The sequence below is a fragment of the Dicentrarchus labrax genome, unplaced genomic scaffold (genome assembly GCF_905237075.1).
Source record: "Dicentrarchus labrax unplaced genomic scaffold, dlabrax2021, whole genome shotgun sequence".
Lineage (NCBI taxonomy): Eukaryota > Metazoa > Chordata > Actinopteri > Moronidae > Dicentrarchus > Dicentrarchus labrax.
Genome location: NW_026136703.1, coordinates 18,024,959 through 18,051,357, shown reverse-complemented (window position 1 = coordinate 18,051,357; position 26,399 = coordinate 18,024,959). Strand labels below are relative to the sequence as shown.

Sequence of the window (26,399 nt, the reverse complement as noted above, 5' to 3'; positions counted from 1 at the left end):
AAAACACAACATTTTTAATTATCCTATGTTTTAATGTTTGTTAGGTCTAAAATCTGATGTGAATGCTGTTAAAACAAATAAGTGAGTTAATGTGTACGTACAGTGTAGCTGCAGATTGTGTTCACAGTTCATGAGTTTGAAATTGTGAAAAGGAAGTGAAAAAGACAGATGACGAAGTCTTTAACTGAATACAGACATCATGTTTTTAAAACAAGAAAATCATTGCAGAGAATAATTACTTACTGTCACAAACTGATGTTAAAATCTAGGATCAATTATTACAAATATCTATTACATTTACACGTAAGTCATGTTGCATTCATTGTCTAATTCTCAGTGCCACAGTAGACGATTCATTATTATAAATGTCAAAATTGAATCAAGTTTTATCCTTTTGTTTTACTTACTCCTCCCATGTCTCACCTCCTCGCCTCTGTCTGATCACAGTATCGTGCACACAGCTAATCCACAGTAGTGTTAACCTCTGTCATATATCATAAGTGTTTCATGTTCAGCTGTCTGTCCTACAGAGGAAGTTAATCTGCTCCTTGTGTGTCTCTGCTCTCCCCTCCAGCTGGCCCCATGGTCAGGCCCTCAGTCTCTCTGCTTCCCCCCTCCTCTGAGCAGCTCTCTGGGGGCTCGGCCACGCTGGCCTGCCTGCTGACCGGCTACTCTCCTCAGGGAGCCACGGTGAGCTGGGAGGTGGACGGTATGGAGGTGACAGAGGGGGTCCAGACCAGCTCAGAGGAGGAGAAGAGCGGACGCTACAGCAGCAGCAGCACCCTGAGCCTGAGCCAGGAGCGCTGGATGAAAGGAGAGCTGTACTCCTGCAAGGTCCTCCATCATGACCACAGCCAGACCCAGTCCCTCCACAGGAGCCAGTGTGAGGGCTAGAGGGGCTCACTGAAGCCCAGGACAGGAGCTCTGTGTGGGGGGAGCAGGAGGAACAAACCTGCTGCTCTGATCAATATGAGTTTTAATGTTTGTAGAGGAAAGTAAAGCTTTGTGTGACAGAGAACAACACTGCTGTAAAGTGTTGGACAACAACAACTTGGAGAGTAATGTGTGTAGCTCAGCAGCTAGATGTGAGTGTGCTTAATAACTGTCATGTTGATGATTGATGTTTTTTCTAATAAAGCTAGAACTGATAAATAACTTTATGAAGTTGTTGGTCTTTTATGTTACAAAGAGTAGAAAGAAATTATAATTTTATTGCCCATTAAGGTCATCGAAATCTGTGTCTCCCAATGCCCCAAAACATACAACTAAGAGGTTGGAGCACCAATCAGCATCATCTGCAGTGCAGAGCCTCTGGAGCAGTTTCAGGGTTCGGGCCTTGCTTAATGGCACTTAAGCAGAGATGGTGGGCACTGTATATGTGATACCAGCAACCATGAACCATGACAAAGCTGTTTGTCTGCTTTTCATTTACTTACAGGGTTTACTGTAAATAAATATTATATTTTTAGCACTGCTTAATATGATTTTCTAATTATATAGCATTTTGAGAACAAAATCACCTAAATGAATTTAACTTTTCCAGCATACTCATAAATAAATTCAAGTAAGTGACTGTAAAAACTGTATAAGGAAGAGTGTCTGTGAGTCTGTTTCAGTTTTATTTAGATTCATTGTGGTTCTGCTTGATGACTGTTGTGTTCACTGGACCAGTTATCCCCTTCACAGTCTCTTCACCAACCCTCTGCACCTGCAGCAGGCCGATTTCATTTCAGTCAAACTGAAGGAGGTTTTTGTACGGCTCTAAATCACTGTGTGAATGTCCCATCGCTATGCAAGCCCAGACAGTAATAATCTCCAGCATCTTCAGCCTGAACACCACTGATGGTCATAGTGTAGCGAGAACCAGATCTACTGCCACTGAATCGAGACGGAGTTCCCGAGTTTAGAGTTGATGCCCAGTATATAAGAAGTTTGGGAGCCTGTCCAGGTTTCTGAAGGTACCAACTGAGATCAGCACCAATATTTGAACTCCCTGTGGCGCTGATGGTCACAGTCCCTCCAGAACTAACAGACTTGGATTTGTCAGTCTGAGTCAGAAAATTGTTTGCAGAAGACTCTGAAATGAAAAATTAAATATAAATCTTGAGAATCAGCAGTTCAGATTATAATAAATTAATAGTCATTGATTAAAACAGATTTGAGGTAAAAGGCAAGGTAAGTGATATTTACACTGAAAATAACAATTTAACAGGTTTTGATAAATTGTATAAAAACTTCTCACCCTGACTCAGAAAACCCAACATGACAAACAGAGTTATTGGCAACTTCATCCTGATGCAGTTTTCAGTGTGAGTGCATGAAAACAGTTCAGACTCTCTGTGACATCAGAACTTAAACTCTGAGGAGCAGTGATGCTTTAAAATCATGCAAAACATATGTGGACACACCTGTCTTTGTCAAACTGTGAGGAAGAGATGAGGTGGAGTAAGTATAGGTTCCATCTCCCTGTGGACTGATTAAGCAAATGTAGAAACTTTAGACTTTCTGTTCTTCATCTCTCTGAATGTTTCTGACTTTGCAAAGTCTCCGTTGAAGCCTTTGTGCTCATAAATAGATGCAGGCTGGCATTCCAGGTTCAATAACTTAATACATGATATTGATTTTGTAAAGTATTTTCATCATCATGTATTAATCTGTTCATCATGTTTCAGTTGTGATAGTAGGACAAAGAAATGTGTTCAGTGGTTAGCGTTGTTATCTCCTAGCAAGAAGCTTCTGAAGGTTTGACTCCCGGTTGGGGCAGGCCTTTCTGTGTGGTGTTTGCATGTTCTCTCTATCTTTCCTCTGGGTGCTCTGGTTTCCCCCTCCATCAGTGCCCATTCCCTATAGTACTTAAAATGGGTCAAATGCAGAGAATGTATTCCCCCATTTATTTTATGACTGAGATTTTACATCAAAAACATATGATCATCTTTAAATAGGATGCAAAAGCTAAATGCTAATTTTGATAAAGAACATTTTGACATTCGCAATATTTCCTTATTTTGAGGTCCGACATTCTCCAATGTGTAAAAAAATATATTAATGATTGCAAAATGAACCCATTCTCCACTTAAATGTTTTTTCTTTCTTTTCCCCTGCCCTTTAAAATCCAATATGTTGAAACATATTAAAGTGGTAGCTCTTCCCTATGGCCACAAAGAGACTTGCACATTTGCTAAAAAGCAAAGATACAAAATGACCATTAAGTATTATTACACCAAATAAGAAAATATTTCATAATCTCATCAACAAATGTATATTTCAATATTTGCCAAAAAGTCAATCACAGAGAAAGAAGTGTATGTTATCCTACACAGTGACATTATTGACCTCACTCTGGGGTCAATTTGGGCCCCACAGGGCAAAAAGACATAAAACATAGTCTGTAGCAGTGTGCTTTTTTTTAATTGATAATAAAATTGTTGGATTGATTATGTACATATTAATGGCACTATTTTGGTAATTTCTAATAATTCTATAATTTAAAGTTATAAAGTAATATGTCAAAAGGAACATATAATAAATAACACATGAACAATACATTTTCTGATGTTCATATGATCAGGCAATACACGTTTTTTCTATTTTTGACAGTAAATATGAACAAGTGCAATGTGGCATTAGATAAAAAAATGTATTTTATAAAGATTATCAAAAAAAAACTTATATTAATTTATTAGTGTGAATATGTAGTTTGTGCTTTGTGAGGTTACTGTCAGCTCTGTGTTCAGTGGTCTGTGTCAGAGTCTCTTCCTCTTCAGCAGCTGCAGTCGGTTCCTGCTGTAACAGCTCAGTGTCTCTGCAGTCTGACTGAGGGAGGTTTTTGTACGACGACAAATCACTGTGTGAACACTGGGCCACTATGGACACTCTGACAGTAATAAACTGCTGCATCTTCAGTCTGAACTCCACTGATGGTAAAAGTGAAATCAGAGCTGCTTCCACTGCCACTAAACCGAGCTGGTGTTCCTGAATGTCTTATGCTGACATGTCTTATTAGGAGCTTTGGAGACTGTCCAGATTTCTGTTGATACCAGAACATACATTCACCAGCACCACAACTTCCAACAGCTTGGTTTGTTTTACAGCTGATAGTGACAGTGGATCCTGGAGTAGATATCTTTACTGGAGGCTGAGTCACAGTCACCTGACCGCTGCATCCTGCAGACAAAAACAAATCATTCATTTATCAGCAGAAAGAAATGAGAGAAAAGGCAGCACATCGTGTTTGAAATGTTGCTGAGTAAATGAACCTGTAAAACAGCAGCAGGCCAGCGTCCAGATGAGGATGGTGATGAGAGTCATGGTGGTTGTGGTTTCTGCTGTGTTGACTGACAGATCTGAGTCCTGCAGTGTTGAACTCACAGGACTATAAACCTTCTCAGTTCACTGGAGGATCAGCTGACAATGCAAAGCCTCCTCTCTATGGAAATGATTTCTCTGCTCTCAACACACTGAAGGCAACGTGGGACACAAAATCAGGAGAAATACTGCTTGGATTTACACCATCTATGATCTTAATGGAATACATATAGATTATATTAGAAGTGCAGTTGAGGATTTAAGGATAAGTTTGTGTCCACTGTGGTTGGTATGATATGTCTGTTTGTCTTCAATTTACTTACATTGTTTACTGTAGATAAAATAACACATTTCAGTTTTGCTTAATATGAGTTTGTAAAATACTATTATTTAAAAGCATCATGTGCATTTGACCATTTAATAACTGATATAAAACTGTGAAACAAATTACTTTGTTACAAGGTGACAGTAATAGTTTCCCTGTCAGGTGTAGAAAAGTAAAAAATAATATTTATTTATACACTAATTTCAATCCATATCATTAAAAACATTTTGTACATTCAATATAGTTAATTATTTCTGTGTTATTAGTAAGATCAGAGAGTGTTTTCAGTGGATAGATGTTTGTTCACAGAGCAGGAGGTTTTTGTACGGCCACTTAATGAGTTTGTATCACTGTGGAGGACTTTTGGTGGAGGAACCAAACTCATCATTGACTGTAAGTACCAGAGATTTTTATTTCATACAACATATAGCAAATATGACTATTATCAAATATTGAATGAGACTCTGATCAGTTCAGTGTTTGTATGTTGCTGATTATTTTTGTTATTTTAGCAAATAAGGCTGATCTCACCATCTGAGAGTAAACCTCACAGAAACCAACATTTATTTAACATTAAAAATGTACAGAAACAAAATTGTTTAACTGAAAAATAATTTAATTTATTTATTTCATTAATTAAAATTAAAATTTAAAATGTGATTCCTGTTAAACACGAACACGATCTTATCGTTAAATGCAGCTTATCTTTGTGTTCACGGTTCATTCATTTTACATGTAGTGAAAAGGAAATGAAAGAGACAGATGACAAAGGTTTTAACTGTATTCACATGAGTGAGTGAGTGTCAGTGTCAGTTTAAACAGAAGAAAATTATCACAGGGATGAGTTATTCACTGTAACACATTATGAAACACAGATGAAGATGTCATCAATAGTCATCATCAATTTACCTTTTTAGTTGCATTTACACTTGAGTGTTGATGTGTCTGATGGTCTGATACTGAGTGATTTATGAGTGCAACAGCAGCACAAGTTATTCTGTTTTATTGAATCAAATATAGAAAATTACTAGTATGTAGTTTGTATTTGTTACCAAGCCTTCACTCTTATTACTTTCTCTTTTCTCCCCCTCTCCTCCAGTGGGTGTGGTGCGTCCCACCCTGACCGTCCTCCCCCCCTCCAGAGAGGAGCTGCAGAAGGACAGTGCCACACTGGTGTGTCTGGCCAGCGGGGGCTTCCCCTCAACCTGGAGTCTGGGCTGGAAGGTGGGGGGCAGCAGCAGCTCCTCAGGGGTGTCACACAGCCTGGAGGTCCTGGGGAGGGACGGCCACTACAGCTGGAGCAGCACCCTGAGCCTCTCTGCAGACCAGTGGAGGAAGGCGGGCTCAGTGAGTTGTGAGGCCAGTCTGAGTGGACAGAGCCCTGTCACTCAAACCCTGGACCCTGACCGCTGCTCAGAGTAAAAAAACAACAGCACTGAATCTGCTGAGACAAATTCTGCTCTTAGAAACAAATCCAACATGCTGTATTGAAGGTCTGCTTAACTAACATGTGACATTCTGCATTTCATTTGTCTTCAATTCTTTCCTTAAACATTTATACTTTATTACAGTCACATGCTGTATTCTTTGTGCATTTGTCAGAGAAATAAATACTTCATGCTCTCACGTTTTATCTGATAGTCATTTTTATGGATTTTAAAGAAATCATTACTGTTTGTTACATCTGCCTTTGTTTTATTCTTGGAGGAACAAAAGTCAGATATCATGTTCATGTAAATCTGACTTTCACTTCCTCTTTGACTGATTATGAACTTCACATAATTTCTGTAGGATGTAACGTTATGGTGTCTTTTGAGAGGGTCTACAGGGAAACCTTGAAGATGGGAATCTATCATCTAACTAAAACCTGAACTGCCAAAACAAAAATACATTAGAGCAAAACATTTACATGATCATTTTCATTTAAGAAAATGTGTGGTATCATTCTCAAGGGAAGTATAAATGTACAAGATGCATCAGAGTATTTCTGTTTTTCTGACTGACTTTAAAATTAAGAAAATAAATTACATAATTCTCAATGAAAGTACAAGTAAAAGCTTTGTGTTGTATTCTTTGGAAAGAAACTAGTGTCTTATGAAATATAAATACCTCCATGCAGGTTATCTGAAAGTGTGCTCAGAACTAGAGTGAATAGACTTTGTTACGTTCCATCTCTGAAACTACAGAGTGATTGTCAGTGAACCAGTCGACCATGTCAGTCTGATGCAGAAACTCACAGCTGCAACACAGCAAACTGTATGTGGTCTGACTGAGGGAGGTTTTTGTACGACGACAAATCACTGTGTGAACACCGGGCCCTTGTATACACCCATACAATAGTAGTCTCCTGCATCCTCAGTCTGCACCCCACTGATTGTCAGAGTGAATTCAGGTTCAGATCCACTGCTGTTGAAACGACTCGGAGTACCAGACTGACGGCTACTTATTTTGTAAAACAACAGTTTGGTAGGCTGTCCAGGTTTCTGCAGGTACCAACTGAGATCATCATCAACTCCTGTACTGGCTGTACAGCTCAGAGAGACCGTCTGTCCCACACCAACAGACTTTGATACAGGAGACTGAGTCACAGATGGATTGGCATCTGATCCTGGAGATTAAATGAAAGTTTAAATACATTTTTAAGAAATGTGTGCATGAAAATGTATTTCCGTTGGCACAGAAATGAAAATAACTTTTTATTTTAACTATTTATTGAACATTTTCAAAGCCTAGATTCCACAAAAACAGCGAACTGGTCATAAAAGAAACTCACTACTTCTCACCTTGAAGTCCTAACAGCAGCGTGGTCAGCAGTGGAGTCAGTAACATCATCATGATGATTAATCTCACTGTCAGACAGACTGCACACACTTGTCTCAGTGGTTCATCTTAAACTGGTTTAGGAGCAGTGATGCATTCAGTCATTCAAAGCACCACCTTCACCGTCAAACAAATACATGTGTTTCTGTGAGGAGAGAAAATGTTTGGTTTAAATTCCAAAGAAAATCATCTGTCTGCAGTTACATCAGTTTCAGGTCAAATCTGTTCTCACTGAATATTCATACAAACATATTTAATATTTATCCATAAAACTGTAACAGTCAGTTACAGAGAAAGTAGTTTAATCCTCAGTTGGGTTAGTTTGTCACCACAAGTTTGGACAATACAATGTGTGTGTGGAAGTCATCACAAATCCAAGTTTACAAAACAATTAATATTGGGATATATATATATTCTTTAAATATTTTTGTTCTTTGCTACACCAGAGTAGAGATTGAGACTGGGGGAAGATTAAGAGGACAAATGTTCCAGTAAGCAAGAGAAGGGATCCTATACTATACTTTAAAATAAATGTTATGATATTCTGGTTATTTTTGTATCTTCTACTCTGGATCAACAACCATTATATAGTATATTTTGATATTTGTATTGGTTTGTATGTCTATCAGTGTGAGACATTTGTTTTAAAACAATGTTGGTAGAAATATTCTCTATAACTGGTAAGAACATGTTTCCAAAGTATTCTGTTCTAAACGATGATTTCATTTGATACAGACTTTGGACATTAGTTTTATTTATATTAGTCTTTTGGTTTGTTTTTGGTTTTGTTCATTGAGTTTGGTTTGAATTATGTTTGCTGGAAGAACAGCAACCAGGTCCAAGATCTAAATGTGTTTTTATCAGGATCACAGCAGACAGCGAGCCAAAATATCATAAAAATTGAGAATACATAATGACCATCTAGAAATAAAGTTAATAGGAATATTCTAGTAGCATTTACTAGTTTGGGGCCGGATAGCTTCTCTAAATACGATGGTCTAAAAGTCAAAAGCAACATATTTTTGGCTCAGAAATAAAAGCTAATTTCTGAATGGGTTTGGGGAAGGTGGTTACAGGTGATTCAAAAAAATACTTTCTGAATTGGGGCATGGAATAAACAACGCTGTTGCAGTAAGAGGCCTGATCACTGGACTAAGGTATCCAGTATCTGCTTAAGTTTAAAAATGATTTAAAAATACTTTGAAAAGAAAACCAGAGATGAGAATAAAGTTTGTGCTTGGTGAGGTTACTGTCAGCTCTGTGTTCAGTGGTCTGTGTCAGAGTCTCTTCCTCTTCAGCAGCTGCAGTCGGTTCCTGCTGTAACAGCTCAGTGTCTCTGCAGTCTGACTGAGGGAGGTTTTTGTACGACGACAAATCACTGTGTGAACACCCTAGCACTGTTTATTTTGTGACGACTCTGACAGTAATAAACTGCTGCATCTTCAGCCTGAACTCCACTGATGGTCAAAGTGAAGTCAGCGTCTTTTCCACTACCACTAAACCGAGCTGGTGTTTCTGATTGAAGTGTGCTCACAGATTTTATGAGGAGCTTTGGAGGCTGTCCAGAAGCCTGTTGATACCAGTGCAAACAGTCATCTCCAGCACATAACAAATTAACAATTGGGCTGCTTTTACAGCTGATAGTGACAGTGGATCCTGGAGTAGATGTCACTACTGGAGGCTGAGTCACAGTCACCTGACCGCTGCATCCTGCAGACAAAAACAAATCATTCATTTATCAGCAGAAAGAAATGAGAGAAAAGGCAGCACATCATGTTTGAAATGCTGCTGAGTGAATGAACCTGTAAAACAGCAGCAGGCCAGCGTCCAGATGAGGATGGTGATGAGAGCCATGGTGGTTGTGGTTTCTGCTGTGTTGACTGACAGATCTGAGTCCTGCAGTGTTGAACTCACAGGACTATAAACCTTCTCAGTTCACTGGAGGATCAGCTGACGATGCAAAGCCTCCTCTCTATGGAAATTATTTCTCTGCTCTCAACACACTGAAGGCAACGTGGGACACAAAATCAGGAGAAATACTGCTTGGATTTACACCATCTATGATCTTAATGGAATACAGGGAAATATTTATATTAGAAGTGCAGTTGAGGATTTAAGGATAAGTTTGTGTCCACTGTGGTTGGTATGATATGTTTATTTGTCTGTCTTCAATTTACTTACATTGTTTACTGTACATAAATAACACATTTCAGTTTTGCTTAGTATGAGTTTGTAAAATACTATTATTTAAAAGCTTCATGTGCATTTGATTATTTAATAACTGATTTAAAACTGTAAAAAAAATGACTTTGTTACAAGGAGACTTTAATACATTTCTCTGTAAGGTGTAGAAAAGTAAAGAATGATCTTTATTTATACAGAAATTTCAATCTATATCACTAAAAGGTTTTGTATATTCAATAAAGTTGATTCTTTCTGTTTTATTAGTAAGATCAGAGAGTGTTTTCAGTGGATAGATGCTTGTTCACAGTGCAGGAGGTTTTTGTACAGCCACTTAATGAGTTTATATCACTGTGGAACACTTTTGGTGGAGGAACCAAACTCATCGTTGATTGTAAGTACCAGAGATTTTTATTATATACAACATACTGAAAATAACTATTGTCAAATATTGAATGAGACTCTGAGCAGTTCAGTGTTTGTATGTTGCTGATTATTTGTGTTATTTTAGCAAATGAGGCTGATCTCACCATTTGAGAGTAAACCTCACAGAAACCAAAATTTATTTAACATCTTAATGTTAAAGAAACAAAAAATAAATTGTTTAACTGAAATATATAGTTCATTTTCATGATAAGTTTGAATTATTATTCATTTAGAAATGCTTGAAATTAGAACGTTGTCTATTTTCATTTGTTAAAAAAATAACATCAATTTATAAATATCAGTTAAATTTTTTAATTTACATTCATTAATTTTAAACATTCAAACAGTTTCTAAGAACACGAACACGATCTTATCGGTAAATGCAGCTTATCTTCACGGTTCAGTGAAAAGGAAGTGAAAGAGACAGATGACAAAGGTTTTAACTGTATTCACATGAGTGTTTCAGTTCTGTCAGTTTAAACAGAAGAAAATCATCACAGGGATGAGTTATTCACTGTCATACATTATGAAACACAGATGAAGATGTCATCAATAATCATCATCAATTTACCTTTTCAGTTGCATTTACACTTGAATCATGTGTCTGATGGTCTGATACTGAGTGATTTATGAGTGCAACAGCAGCACAAGTTATTCTGTTTTATTGGATCAAATATAGAAAATTACTAGTATGTAGTTTGTTTTTGTTACCAAGCCTTCACTCTTATTACTTTCTCTTTTCTCCCCCTCTCTTCCCCGATCCTCTCCTTCAGTGGGTGTGGTGCGTCCCACCGTGACCGTCCTCCCCCCCTCCAGAGAGGAGCTGCAGAAGGACAGTGCCACACTGGTGTGTCTGGCCAGCGGGGGCTTCCCCTCAACCTGGAGTCTGGGCTGGAAGGTGGGGGGCAGCAGCAGCTCTTCAGGGGTGTCACACAGCCTGGAGGTCCTGGGGAGGGACGGCCACTACAGCTGGAGCAGCACCCTGAGCATCTCTGCAGACCAGTGGAGGAAGGCGGGCTCAGTGAGCTGTGAGGCCAGTCTGAGTGGACAGAGCCCTGTCACTCAAACCCTGGACCCTGACCACTGCTCAGAGTAGAGCTTCAGCGACACTTCCTGTCTGGAAATGATGCTGCTTCTTTGATAGAGATCTTAATGAAGCTGCAGATCTCCTCTGTTCACATATTTCTGCAGGCTTCATAGCTTTCTACTCAGTGGTTTAGTTTGCATGTTGCTTTCTAATACTGATCTTCTGCATATGCTTCTTTATGTTCTTCACTTTTCAAATTCAAAATTAAATGTATTAGTTTCACTCCAAGAGAAACTGTTAATTTATCAAAAATGTGGCATAAACATTAAACATCATTAAATAAATCTGTGGATTATAATGAGTCAATGTCGTTTTATTTCTGAAATATTCATTATGAAAAACTCTTTCTTGATCATCTCCTTTTTATACCTAATATTATACTATACTCAGGTGATGGTTGTGTTTGAATAACTTTGTTACAATTTGATAGGAATTAGTGCATTTTGAGAATTAAATTATTAGTCATCATATTTTTTTATATGAAGAATAATCCTTTAGACGCTTTTCATTTAAGATTGTTTTCAGTACAAGAAAAGGTTTTCAGTTGACTATGGACCAAGAATTAAACTTTACCAGCTAGCCCATAAAGAGACTGAATTAAGTGACAAGGATGGAAGTTTATAACTGTATATGGAAAACCATTAGTGAGCTTGTTTCAGTTATATTTAGATTCATTGTGGTTCTGCTTAATGACTCTTGTGTTCACTGGACCAGTTTTTCTCTTCACCAACTCTCTGCACCTGCAGGAGGCTGTTTTCACTTTCATCCCTACTGAGGGAGGTTTTTGTACGGCTCTAAATCACTGTGTGAACACTGGGCCATTATGGACACTCTCACAGTAATAAACTGCTGCATCTTCAGTCTGAACTCCACTGATGGTCAAAGTGAAGTCAGAGCTGCTTCCACTGCCACTAAACCGAGCTGGTGTTCCTGAATGACTTATGCTGACATGTCTTATTAGGAGCTTTGGAGGCTGTCCAGATTTCTGTTGATACCAGAACATACAATCAATACCGCTACATTTTCCAACAGCTTGGTTTGTTTTACAGCTGATAGTGACAGTGGATCCTGGAGTAGATGTCTTTACTGGAGGCTGAGTCACAGTCACCTGACCGCTGCATCCTGCAGACAAAAACAAATCATTCATTTATCAGCAGAAAGAAATGAGAGAAAAGGCAGCACATCATGTTTGAAATGTTGCTGAGTGAATGAACCTGTAAAACAGCAGCAGGCCAGCGTCCAGATGAGGATGGTGATGAGAGTCATGGTGGTTGTGGTTTCTGCTGTGTCGACTGACAGATCTGAGTCCTGCAGTGTTGAACTCACAGGACTTTAAACCTTCTCAGTTCACTGGAGGATCAGCTGACGATGCAAAGCCTCCTCTCTATGGAAATTATTTCTCTGCTCTCAACACACTGAAGGCAACGTGGGACACAAAATCAGGAGAAATACTGCTTGGATTTACACCATCTATGATCTTAATGGAATACGTATAGATTATATTAGAAGTGCAGTTGAGGATTAAAAGATGAGTTTGTGTCCACTGTGGTTGGTATGATATGTCTGTTTGTCTGTCTATTAATTTGCTTACATTGTTTACTGTGATAAATAACACATTTTAGTGCTGCTTAATAGGAATCTCTAAATATACTGCATTTTGAGAACAAAATCAGTTGGATTAAATAATGTTGAAATGTTTGTTTGTTTATATTGTTTATTATATTGTTTTGTGCAGCTATTGGTCAGGACACTATTAAAGATTTTTCATTGGCTATAGTCCAGAATTAATTTAAGTTTTCCAGCATACTCATAAACAGATTCAAGTAAGTGACTGGAAATAAAAAAAACTTAACTGTATATGGAAGAGTGTCCGTAAGTCTGTTTCAGTTTTATTTAGATTCATTGTGGTTCTGTTTAATGACACTTGTGTTCACTGGACCAGTTATCTTCATCAGTTTCTTCACCAACCCTCTGCACCTGCAGCAGGCCGATTTCACTTCACTCAAACTGAAGGAGGTTTTTGTACAACTCTAAATCACTGTGTGAATGTTCCATAACCATGGTCACCCAGACAGTAATAATCTCCAGCATCTTCAGCCTGAAAACCACTGATGGTCGGTCAGAGTGTAGTGAGAATTGTGACATCAGAACTTAAACTCTGAGAAGCAGTGATGCTTTAAAATCATGCAAAACACATGTCTTTGTCTTTGTCAAACTGTGAGGAAGAGATGAGGTGGAGTAAGTATAGGTTCCATCTCCCTGTGGACTGATTAAACAAATGTAGAAACTTTAGACTTTCTGTTCTTCATCTCTCTGAATGTTTCTGACTTTGCAAGGTCTCCCAGAAGCCTTTGTGTTCATAAATAGATGGAGACTGCCCTCTGCTGGCATTCCAGGTTCACAACAACTTCATACATGAGATTGATTACACAAACTATATCCCAGGCTTTTACTTTCATAAATGAACCCTAACTTACCTTAACTTACCTACTAGGTTACCATTAGCATTCATAGGCATCCATGTGTTTTTTGCATTGCATCCTCTGAATACATGGAGACAGGATTGTACGGTGGATTGGTGGTCAGCACTGTCACTCCACAGCAAGAAAAGGCCTGAGTTTGAGTCCCAGGTGGTGCTGGCCTTAAAGCAGATGTAGAAACTTCAGACTTTCTGTTCTTCATCTCTCTGAATGTTTCTGACTTTGCAAAGTTAACCAGAAGTCTTTGTACTCATAAATAGGTGCAGGCTGCCCTCTGCTGGCATTCCCAGTTCACAACAACTTTATAGACAAGATTGATTTTGTAAAGTATTTTCATGAACATGTATCAATCTGTTCTTCCTGTTTCAGCCTTGATAGTGGGACAAATAAATTACAAACTTAACCTCAGTGTTCCCACGCTTTTATTACTTACTTCTTACCCTCCTAGGTTACCATTGGCACCCATCAGCATTCATGTGTTATTTTCATTGCATTATTTGAATACATAGAAGACATGGTTGTTCGGTTGTACAGTCTTATTGCAGCAGGCAGAACATACCTCCTAAAGCACTCCTCAGTGCAACATACTTGTAATAGTTTGTTGCTAAAGGAGCTTCTCTGCTCTGCCACAATGTCATGTAGGTGATGGGAGGGGTTGTCCTTAACAGCCAGGAGTTTGGTCCTCATCCTCCTATTGGCCACCTCTTGCACAGTGTCCAGGGTGACACAGAGGACAGAACTAGCTTTCCTAGTAAGCTTATTCAGCCTCCTGGTATCACCCTCCTTGATGCTGCTCCCCCAGCATGCCAGGGAGACAGCACTGCACTGGTGACCACTGACTGTTTAGTCCTGCCCACATCAAAAGACATGAGCCTCCTCAGGAAATAAAGCTGGCTCTGGTCCCTCTTGTATAGGACAACTGCGTTACCAGTCAGGTTTATTGTCCAAGTGCACTTCCAGGTACTTGTAGCTTTGGGCCACCTCCACATCCTCCCCCTGGATGGAAACAGGAGAAAAGGGGGGCCCAGTCCTCCTAAAATCCAATACCATCTTTTTTGTTTAGCTGATGTTGAGTAGCAGATGGTTCTGCTCATACCAGGCCTCTGTATGCCTGCCTGAAGTCAGAGGTATAGAGGCTGAAGAGGAAGGAGCCAGAACGGTCCCCTGGGGGGCACCAGTGCTACTCTCCAACCAGCCTGACACACAGCCTTGCAGCCATACAAACTGTGGCCTGTTGGTCAGAGTTTGTAATCCAGGAAACAAGGTGGCGGTCTACTTGCATCTGCAGCATCTTATCCGCAAGTAGTGAGGGCTGAAAATGGAAATACTCACGTAAAGCTACAGTAAAGACAACAACAACAATAACAATCCCTTATTTTATTCTCTTTTTATTGTAATACCTTCTTGTGTTTTTATGTTTCTCTACATCTGTATATCTCTTTCCGTCATGTAAAGTGTGCTACATGGACCTTACTACAGTACTTGATTAAGTGTGCTTAGTTACATTGCATGAGACAGTTATATTGCAAGACAAATATTCAAATCAGTGAGATGAAAAACAAATTGTGATCTCAATCGTGGTATCGAAACTTCTGTTTCCCCTTTTACAAAGAAAAAGAAATATGAAATAAAATAGAGATTCTGTAATTTGATTTAAAAAAAAACTAAGAAAAAATATATTTTGTAGATTTTTATCTAATAAGGGAATCTTATTATCTAATGCCAGGATAGCTCACCTGGTAGAGGTGGCACCCCACATACCAAGGCAGCTGCCATGGGCTCAACCCTGACCTGTGGCCCCCTGCTGTGTGTCACTCTTCAGCTGTCCCTATCAATTAAAGAAAATCTTATTGTGGACCCTGTATCTTATTGTATCGTGAGTTGCAAAACATTTGAGTAAAAAAAGCCCACATTTAACGTTTTTACAACACTGCTGTGTTTTTGAGAATTCACAATCATAAAACAAAATATTACAATAATATATTTTCTTACACCTCTGTAAACCATGCTCTACAGCTGGGTTCCCTGTGCGCCACAGTAAAAGTCAGGCTATCTGAAACATGACACCAGATAAAAAAAAAAGTTTTTGCTTGTAAAAATTAGGAAATGCGTGAAATATCAAGCAGCTAAAACAACAAGTGTGTGTTTTAGCTGTTAAAAAGGGGTTTGAACTCGCACATAACTCCTCTCTGTACCTTTCCCTTCAACCTACAGCACAAACCGTTGTTTTATCACCTGCTGCAGTGAACGTTGCTCAATGGAGCTCTGTGATTGGTCGGCGGGCGACTTTCAAACTCCTCCCCCCACTGCCACAGCAACTCGGCGTCAGCAGCCAACCAGCTCAGCTCAGCTCACCCAACGGCAAGTTTTCGGGTAAATCAAACAAAGGTTAGTAAAATAACCTCCTTTTTTCAACCGTGAATCCCACAAGCATCGGCACAGTGTAACACCTCTCTTGTTGTTGTCGGCCACAGGCTCAGGAAAAGCCCGAAAATGAGTCAGTTCAAGGAGCGCTTTGTGACTCTGCTCCATGAGAAGAACTTTGTGACAGATCAGTTGGCGAAGCTGGAAGAAAAAACGGGAGTGAAGAGAGAATATATCACCTTGGGTATGTATAAAGGATTTAATTTCCTTTTTTAAAACGTTGGAGAGATAATAAAATAACTTGCTTAAAGTCTCCACCAAAGAACTGGCTACATTCTCCATGTTTAGCTGGTAAGGTTGCCACCCAACCTGGCAACCCGGTTGTGGTCACACTGTTGCATGAGTTACTTTGGTTTTCTGTGTGGTTTCATATCCTGTGCCACTGTCTAAACTGTGTTTCAATTTATTACCCTTCACAAGCTCGAATACCAAAGTTCATCCAGCTCAGACCTTTATGCTACATTACAAGATTAGAGTTGGTGTATCACCCTCTTACACACACACACACACACACACACACACCTATTTCAAAATACTGCTGTTGTAAATGAACTGCTTCTAATATCTCAGGGCAAGCAGCAGCTGGCCCCTGGGGGGGATGTATTTTTATCACGTCCTGAAATATCCATAGCAAGGCAGATATGGGAAGAGATTCTAGGATGACTGCTTATTCAACTGCATGCTGCTCTCAGTTATGGCAGCTTATAGGGGCTGTGTGTGTGTGTGTGTGTGTGTGTGTGTGTGTGTGTGTGTGTGTGTGTGTGTGTGTTTGTTTTTACACTGTTCTGTTTGTCTGTTTGCACAGTGGATGTCAATAAAGGCCGAACACCTCCGGCTATGTAGTTAACATTTTGTCTAGGATGCCACTCACACTACAGGAAACACGTTAGCCAGGGTGACCTACATTCAAACCCACTGTCTTTGCTCCAAATTGATCCACACAAATGGGAGTTCACAGCGTAACATCGGTTTGCATTTAAACTGCCGATTTCAAGGTCACACAGGATGGGATTTGTAATTGAATATCTGTGGATGTTGAGTGCTGTATTAGAAAATCTTGTGTTCAGCTGCACTATATCAGACAGCCTGTTTGCAAAAAGCCCAGTGGGTATTTTCGCTATATTCAACTGAGGTTTACAGCATCAGATATAGAGAGCGGCGCAAACATTACACCCTGACTGATGTTGGATTTCGGAGGCCGATGATGTCCATAATATGCACTATGCTGCAAAAGCCGAAGAAGCTTTAAAGCTGAAAAATAGTCAAAGACAAAGTACATAATGGACACACGCTGTCAAAACTAGAGCTTAAAAGGTCAGTTGATTAATCGATGAGCGTTGACAGAAAATTGCCTAGCAGCAGTTTTGATAAGGCATAATCATTCGAGTAATGTTTTAAAGCAAAATGGAAACCGAGATTAGCTGCTTTTCTTTTCTCTTCTCCCCTCCATCTGGTTTTAAATTGAGTACCTTTGGGGTTTGGACTGTTGGTTGGACAAATTAAGATATTTGAAAATGTCAGCATGGGAAACCATGATGGACACCCCTAGCTATTTTCTGATATTTAACAAAACAAAACAAGATCAAGAAAAGGTTTTGGCATTTATTAGCTGCAGTTTCTTGGTGTGCATAGGCTGACACATATGATACTGATGTATCTGTGATGAGCTGATATGGGCTGACATATAAAGTCTGGCGATTTTATCAGTCTGGCTCTACCAGCGACAAACCCCTCTGAAGTATATTGAATAATTTTAATTGAATAAAAGAGGACACGTACCCACATTGCCCCTCTAACGATTAATAAAATGATCAAGAAAAGTTTGGGTATGCTGGTATGCTGTTGGTGTCAGTTAAAGCTTCGCCAGACCTGCATTTAAACACTTTTTTGTTTTTGTTCCACACAAACCACCAGACTAGCCTGCAAAACAAATACTGAGGATTGTATGCAAATACAACCCCACAGTACATTTGACTCATCTCTACCCTGCATTTAGCAGAAGGTAGAAGCAGACAGAGCAGCCAAATTATACCACGGCCTGTCCTGTTTGCAGAACTGTGCTGTTAGTTTCTGGTTACATGTAGCTTGTTAGTGAGGCAACAGCCATTCATTTCATACTTTGGCCACACTGCATACTTGTTACAAACATGTACACTAATAATCGGTTCCAGACAAGAAATTCTTGGCTCACTATGATGTTATGTTGTCCTTTGCCTTGATCCGGCCATGTCAGTCCGACAGAGTTACAAAGTACTGTCTTCTGTTTAGTTGAGAAACATTCATGCTAACTCTTGTGACTGCTGACTGGAGTAGGTCTCATCTCTACTGTGTGTGCAGCCAAACTCACTGAGCGAGCGTCCGTTGGTTGTTTGTTCGTGTTTTTAAAGTCAACTTCAACCACTCACCCCTCATAACAATTGTGGTTTGTGATGTTTGGATGCTAAGAGGAACTGGTTTTTCAGCCAAAATGCAACTACTGACCTGCAGCTCTAATGAGTAGTTTGACTCATACATTACAGGATTACACAACTGTGTAATTTTTTCAGTTTTTCCACGAGTAGGACATGTGTTTTCATTTAAGGCTGAAAAGTCTATGTTCTGTCTCATTGTTCATTTTCTTAGAGCAGCTCACAAGTTGAGCCAGATTGCATGCTGCTTTTGAAATGTTTGCAACCATCATTCAGCTTTTTATTATTCATCCCTGACTGACTAATTAAAAGTGTCAGTTTATGATTTCCCTATGTGAAGTGTTATTGTGCACACTACAGTGGCAGCCGATGTCTCTTCAGGGTCTTCATTTCAACCAGTTCTTCCGGTTTTCCCTTCATTGGATATAATATTACGTTTGGATATTTGTATATGAGCTGGGACAAACAAATGAGATGTAAAGAGCAGGCAATGGTTACAACAGTATCAAAGGCTTTTAGGGCTTTAGATAACGCATTACCTCATTATGTTCATGAAATGTGTGGTAGCTGAATTTTATATCAGCAGTTGAGTTCTGCATATATTTGAATGATATATGGCATTAAAGGTGCCTGCTTGAGGTCATTCCTCTTGACTTGTTCCCACAGAGACAAAAGCTCTGAAAAATATGTGGGATTGGAAATAGTTTTACAGGCCTGGGAGTTTAAAACATTAAGAAAACTTGAATAAAAAACATGCATTTGGAAAATCTAAGAAAAAACATGATTAATTTCGGATAAATCAATCACTTCAGGAAGAAATGGATAAGATAAAATGACTGGTCGGACTTTGAAATGTTTGCTTTGAAGTCAACATATTTCTGCCTGCTAACCAGCAGGGTGTATAAGCCCCTGAGGGATTAAGTCATGCAGCCAACTTTCTGTTGTTAAGAGTAAGCAGCATACAGTTGAGTTTATACAGAGCTGATTGTCCTGCAGGGTTTGTTTGTTTTTTGGTGGCCATTGTATTAGGTACACCTGTACTGTCTATTTCAGTTCAATACAACAGCTCTAGTTTCTAATGTTCAACAGTGTATAGTGTGTGTGAACACATCCCGGCTACACAAAGAGCTTCAAGCTCATTATTAAAGTTAGGACTGTCGACCGTGGACCAATCCTATTAGTATCTGGTGCCAATACTGATGCACTTCACTCGTCTGATATCGGATTGACGTCAGGATCTAGATACCGATACAGATTCCATAGTCTCATGGTTTTCATGATAGCAGTCAAGGGCTTTTTCGGGTGCCATAAGGATTTGCATAAGTTTTCACAGGTTACGGCATCGTTAAATAGGGAGTATTTACATATATGAGGGGAGAAGACTATTAGAAACAGCTGAATATAATGTAGCCCAGTATAACACCATCACTAACTGAGACTGAATTGATAGAATATATAATTTAAACCTCTTGGACAGTGTCAACAAAAGCATTGTAGGCACCATAAAAGTTGACTTTATGGCAGAAATGTTGTATTGGATATTATCACACTGTACAGGTGTGCCTAAAAAGTGGTTAATGAGTATGTATGTGTGAGAGAATGTATTCTACATTATACTAGTGTAAATGAAACTGGGGCTTGCAACTATTATTTTCATAATTTAAATTCAGTTTGCTATAATATATACGACAAAGAAAAGCATCAACACAGCAAATGTTTGATATGTTTGATTAAGAAAACAATTAAGTACCGAGCAATTCTAAAGATTGACTAGTCTTTTAGCTCTAAATGAAACTATTACCTTAAGCACCAAAATAGTATATATTATATGTGAAAATCCCAGTTTGTATTTAATAACATCTGTTACGATTGCTTTGTAGATTACACATACACTGTAATAGAAATGCAAACTTTGTTTCAGGTTATGGCAAACCATTGGCATTTGTGCAATCTCTCACATACTTGAGGTGTACAGCAGAGGCCAGGTTGTCTCACATGGCCATGTGAGCTTTGGAGTGTATTAAAAGTCAACTTTTCCACAAACTGGATTTGAGTATCAATGTTTGACTTGTGTTTAGTGCTCCTCCTAATCCTGGTACTGTGCTGGCCTGACATCCTGGAATCAGACGCACTATGTTGACAGAATATGAATGTGAATGGCTTAACATTAGACGCGTTTGTAACCGGGTAACCTTTCCCCCTCCCCTTTTTTTGGCCCGTCTTCTGCTCTCACCTCACTGCTGCCTCTCATCTTTCTCCCCCTGCAGGTCTTCTGAGTTTTCTCGGGCTGTATCTTCTGTTTGGATACGGAGCCTCACTGCTCTGCAACCTGATTGGCTTTGTCTATCCAGCATATTTCTCGTATGTATGAAGTTAAGCTCATTTTAATAAATGCCAAAACAACACATTTTGTAGAAAATGAATGCATTTAAAATGGTTATACACTTTTTAAAATTTAGTTTATGGATGCATATTTTAGTGCCAACCAGCAGGCATTATGATTTGTGGTAACAGGAAGCACGCTGGTGTATCTATAAATCCATAATTATGTGTACGCTGCACCAAGTTTGGTGACGCATCTAAATGGAATGCAGCCATTGTTAATTATTAATTGATTATACATGTGCTTTTCCTCATACAACATGTCAAAATGTGTGCTGTGAAAAAGGCCCATTTTGTCTTTTGTATTACAAATGAGAATGGATCTTACAGGTTTTTACTTTATGGACTAAAGAAAGACATTTTAATATGTTACAGTAGAAAAAGCACATGTATAAATGATCAAATTAATGATGTCTGAATTCCATTCAGATGCTTCAGTTTGAGGGTCCTGATCTTGTTCAATGAAAAATGAACTGGTCCCCGTAATAATTTCTCCTGTCCTTCCTGGCTGTAAAGGGATCTCTTCCCAGTGGTCTTTTTTCTTTGTGTTACTGTTGCAGCTCAGCAAGTATTTGGCTGTATTTGGCTAACTCTGGTTATCGCGTCATATAACCTCTGGATGTTATTCGCACAGAACAAAGACTTGCCAGGAAGGGGTTACATTACAGCCACTATAGAGTAGTGGCCAGTAAGTCTTTCATTGTATATATGGGCATGTGAGTGTTGAGCTAAGACCCACTTAGAGATGTATGTACAGCACATGTAGTGCAGCTTACAGCTACCCTTTGCATTTTTATTTTAGTTTAAACAAGCAGTTAGTTTTTAAATAATAAATGTTCTTCACATCCTCCATGCCTAACAAACATATTATTTCCTGCCACATAAAACAATTGGAAAACCATTTTTTTAATGATTTCAATATGCAGCCTCAAGTGTGTGCTGTTACTTTCATCACAAACTCTTCCACCACGTATCTTTAAATGCAGTTCAGCCTCAGTGACTTGGTAGTATATTTATGTAGTGTTTATGCTGTAATTTAAACCTGTCTTCCTCTTCATTTAGCATTAAGGCCATCGAGAGCAACATTAAGGAGGATGACACACAGTGGCTGACCTACTGGGTTGTTTATGGACTCTTCAGCATCGTCGAGGCCTTCTCTGACATCTTCCTCTTCTGGTTCCCCTTTTACTATGCCAGCAAGGTAGGCTGACCTTTTTGGTTTGAAGGGTGTTTCTGTGTGGATGATATTTGGTAGGTTTTTTGTCTTACTATTTTCACTGTCTAGTTACTATATAAAGTTGGCAACTGACTTAAGTCTGCTTTCACTGTGAAACCACAGTCATGTGGTGTTGAATCACATGAGGGTTGAAGTCTTTAGGGCCTCTACACTGTAGCTTTCCAACAGCGCACTCTTGTGGACAAGTCCTGTAATGGCAAAATAATGAAGATCCAGATCTGCTGTGCCTCACATTGTAAAACTCACAAAATTAAGCAAACTCAAAATATGCAGTATGCAAACTGAAACACTTTTGAGTGTGCTGTTGATGGATATTTATGTCCCACAATGCTTTGTACAAATGTAACGGAGCAGCAAATCAAGGCTGCAAAACATTAGAATGAAATGAGACCTGCAGAAATATATTTGAAAAAAAACAATAATAAAAAATATTATAACATTTTGACTGCTGTTCTTGAAGTCTAATTTTAGTGGCAGTATAATTTACGTCAAACTCTGCATGTATCATCTTCTTGCAACAATTATGTTCTAAAACCTATAAAGAATGTTAATTGCAAAGTATATTGTTCCGGTGTAGCTCCAAAAACTGTATACTAAGATCAGTGTAGACTTGTGCATACTGTACACAAGTAATATGTAGAATGCAATTAGAACTGAAGAATCCCCATCAGTGACAGAAAAGGCATTTCAAACCTTTTCATGTCCGTTTAGATCTGTAAGATGAGATCGTCGTCATAAATTGAGTAAAGTTATATATAAGTTATGTTATTAGACAAAGTGACCCCACATATTCCCTATAAGCCCTGCTTTTGAACATTGAAAATTACCTCACTATCCAGTTTTTGTGGCCTAATTGCCACGGTCGACATTGTCTTCATTAAAATGGTTTGGTTTCAATGAATAAATTTAATCCTGGAAAAAGAGGATTAATAAACAATGCCTCACACTGTGCAATGAGATGGTAAATTAACTTAGCACTGTTATGTAACGCAACAACAATACAACAGCACACATTTCAGCAAATTGCTAACACTTCTCCTGCTCAGTGCACACGGCTGTGTACTTTAGGGCTGCAACTAACAATTATGTTTATTTTTGATTAACTGCAGATAAAATAATGAAATAATGATGATCTAAAACCCAGAGTTATTCAATTTATTACCACACAAGATAAAGAACCAAACAGTCACTTTGGACAGGAGGTTACACAGCAGCATAATATCTAACCATCTGCCCACGGCTCTCTCCCCAGTGCCTGTTCCTGGTTTGGTGTATGGCTCCGGTGACGTGGAACGGCTCTGAGATCTTGTACAACCGCGTGATCCGGCCTTTTTTCTTGAAACACCAGGCTACCATGGACACTATGGTCAGCGATCTGAGTTCCAAGGCTAAGAGCTTAACTGAGACCGTCACAAAGGAGGGTGAGACAACTACAGTGTACATGCAAGTACAGCCATATCTATATTTATCTGTATGTACTGCAGCTACTTATCCTCACAGCAGACTAGCTTCTGCATTACATCATATAGGGCTGGGCATCTGAAATTAATATCACAGTTAATTACCACATATACCTTTTTATGACGTATTAAATACATCTGTGCACAAGATTATCCTCACAGTGAACATCTTATTGAATATTTGTACTGAACAATAAACAAAAAGTATGATGCTGAGTAATGTTTATGTAACATATTGAGTTGCTAATAACACTTCTAGGTATATATTTGCTAAAACAGGAAAATCAAGGTGAAATAGGCTCTAATTTGCATCTCTTCTGACTATTAAAATAAGCTATAATAACTTGTGAAAATACAGTAAAATATTTAAACAAAAGCTCGACTGCTGCGTCTGGCAGCTGCATAGCTAACTTCGGGGCTGCTGGTAAAAAAAAAAAAAAAGTTCGAACTCTGCTTGAATTTTGAACAACTATAGCATTAATTTCTTAAAAAAAAAGAAATAAAATAAAAAATGTAGCTCATACTGAATACTGCTAACCTGACTCCACTGCCACAGCTACCTCTCCTGGCTCCCTGAGTGCAACCACACAGTTACACTAACTCTAGAGACGCTAGAGGTAGAGAAAGACGCTACCTCTAGAGTTAGTGTAACTGCGCTATGCCACTATAAGCTCTGCTTTGATCTATATCGTGTGTCGGACACACGTAATTACATCACTTAAAACAGCTAGCTGAAACAAAGCCGTAACTCGACTTATGAAAAGAACCCACACAGCTAACTCTGGCTGGTTGTGCTCTCATGCCCGTAGGGGTTTCTTTTGTACTTTACAGGGGTAGGTGGCAGCCTATACAAAGGAATGAATGTATCAAATGTATTGATGTGACAGAAATTCAGTCAGTTAGAGACTCACACGCCACACTGTAAAAATATATCCTCACACACAATAATCTGTTGAGTTGTTTTTTACCTTTCTGCAAAATATAGTGGATTTTTTTCTTCTTCTCTTTGTTCCATCAGCTGTTAACCGGGCCCTTAACCATGACAAGGACCAGTGAGAGACATGGGAAGGCTTCGTGTGTGTGTGCATGTATGTGTGTTCGGGTTACTGAATGAGATTGTTTGTGTGTGTTTGTTGTTACACATTTGGTTTGTCCTCCCCCTCCCCCCTTCCGTGACGAATGATGATGATCGACCCGCCCTGTCATGTGGTGAAGTGAAGCTTCACACTCCTGAAAGTAAATAAAACCTTGTTTGTGCATTCACATCAGTTTACTGCCATCGGTACTGCCAGGACAATCAATGAAACTGTGACCCTTCATGTGATTTTATTTTCTTTGTTGTAGTGTGATAGAATAAGTGGAAAGAAATACATTGAAAACCAAAATAAGGATTTTGTGCCTGCAGGTTTCAGTAACACTGACGGTGAATTTAATATTATGTCTAATTGAGCCATTTGTGACGGAAAAATGAAGCTGACAACATAACGGTTATAAAAAGCAGGTTGTCTTCAAATGTGTCTAATTTTCTAACATTGTTCATCAAAACTGGAACTTTTACGTGTCATTGATGTCGTATTCCTCTTAAAAGCCTTAATCTTGCATGTGCCAAGCAGCAAGTCTGTTTGAGCTATTGGGGACGTTCTGAATCTAACTGGATGACTTCTGTCTTTTGTTATGTTTTAATTTATCATGTCATAATGATGAACCAATAAAACTGGAAACCATAATGAACTGAAGAACAGCGTCTGCGTGGCTTTAAACTTTAATTTTGTCCTGGTGCCCTCTCTCCAAGCAGTGTCATTCCTCACAAAGTGGCAAATGGGATTTTATTTGGCCCAAATTACAATGTTCATGCACCAGTGATTTCTGTAATTGTTTTTTTTATTGCAGTGGGCGAGTAAGGGAAATTGTATTTCTGGACTCATAACCTCTGCAGATTTGGTTCTAGTTCTTTTTGCAGCACTACATTTTCCTTATTATTGAACTTTTATCTGCAGTAATAATAAATGGTGGCCAAATATCTCACACTATGTGTCTTTGGAAACATTAAAATTACCCTTTTCTAAATTGTTATATATCAACTTTAAGAATGATTACTGCACATTTGTTAACAATCTGAACACATTATTTATAAGTATACAAGAATTTAGAATTCAGATTTGGCTGTTGAATTTAACTCTCAATTTAGATATATTTTAAATGTAGGTAGCAGAAAATGTTTATTTTGTTGTTGTGATTTGTTTCAGTGAAAATACTAATGCCGTGCACATTTTCTCTCCCATCCTACATATCCTCTTGATCCCTTGACCTGTCCCCCTCAAGTACATTTACCGGCATTCAGACGGCCTAACCACCCTCTCTTTAATTTGTGTTTGGCTCTGTGTTCACGCTTGAGGGGCTCTTAAAGGGAGGCCCTTTGTGTTCCTGCACTGGATGTAATGCATGGGAAATGGTGGACAGAGCCAGTGCGATGGCCACACACTGCCACAGGGAGAGGAAGGCACCCATCTGGAAATTGCTGCTGTGAAGATGTGTCTGCTTGTTGTTTGTTATGTATCCCCTCAGCCACTGGTGGCCGACGGGTTATTGATTAAACAGAAATTGGACACAGAAACCAATTATTGCATTGTGTTGCTCGGTGGTTTGATCCAAGGCCTTGTATTGAGTGTAAAGCCAGTAATGGCTTAGGACAGTAGAAAAGAAGAGCGAGAAGTCGACAAAGAAGGAGTGAATGTATGAAAGCGCGATTTATACATACACAAACATTTTTTCATCTGGCTTTCTCTTTATTAAAAGCTACTGTTCAGCAGGATCTAAAGACTGAATATGTCATTATTGAATGGACTGACATTTTGCACACACGT

At 38.9% G+C, this 26,399-nt stretch overlaps 1 protein-coding gene and 1 gene segment (V, D, J or C); both read left to right on the top strand.

Annotated features, from left to right (window-relative positions):
• LOC127353606 (Ig kappa chain V-III region MOPC 63-like) overlaps positions 1–6,256 on the top strand; it is a 59,937-nt gene extending 53,681 nt beyond the window's left edge. The window contains 2 exon segments of the V gene segment in view: positions 4,988–5,023; positions 5,730–6,256. Of these exon segments, the coding sequence occupies positions 4,988–5,023; positions 5,730–6,052 (359 nt within the window).
• Positions 6,257–15,866: 9,610 nt separating this feature from the next.
• On the top strand, positions 15,867–25,274 carry zgc:101744 (Receptor expression-enhancing protein 6-like). 3 transcript variants are annotated; one of them, XM_051383470.1, is made up of 6 exons: positions 15,867–15,997; positions 16,099–16,232; positions 20,724–20,817; positions 21,901–22,039; positions 23,328–23,496; positions 24,554–25,274. In XM_051383470.1, exons 1-6 carry the CDS (start codon positions 15,882–15,884, stop codon positions 24,589–24,591), a joined length of 690 nt encoding a protein of 229 aa, XP_051239430.1. In that variant the 5' UTR covers positions 15,867–15,881; the 3' UTR covers positions 24,592–25,274. The 3 variants fall into 3 exon arrangements, with proteins under 3 accessions (XP_051239430.1, XP_051239437.1, XP_051239446.1); XM_051383477.1 differs by having other exon boundaries at positions 23,328–23,518; XM_051383486.1 differs by having other exon boundaries at positions 15,913–16,012.
• Positions 25,275–26,399: the final 1,125 nt, after the last annotated feature.

Excerpts from the sequence above, each read along its gene's own strand:
- zgc:101744 (XM_051383470.1), top strand. The coding sequence starts at position 15,882 with ATGGAGCTCTGTGATTGGTCGGCGGGCGACTTTCAAACTCCTCCCCCC. Across the intron at positions 15,998-16,098 it reads ACCCAACGGCAAGTTTTCGG|GCTCAGGAAAAGCCCGAAAA; the intron begins GTAAATCAAACA and ends TGTCGGCCACAG. Across the intron at positions 22,040-23,327 it reads CCTTTTACTATGCCAGCAAG|TGCCTGTTCCTGGTTTGGTG; the intron begins GTAGGCTGACCT and ends CTCTCTCCCCAG.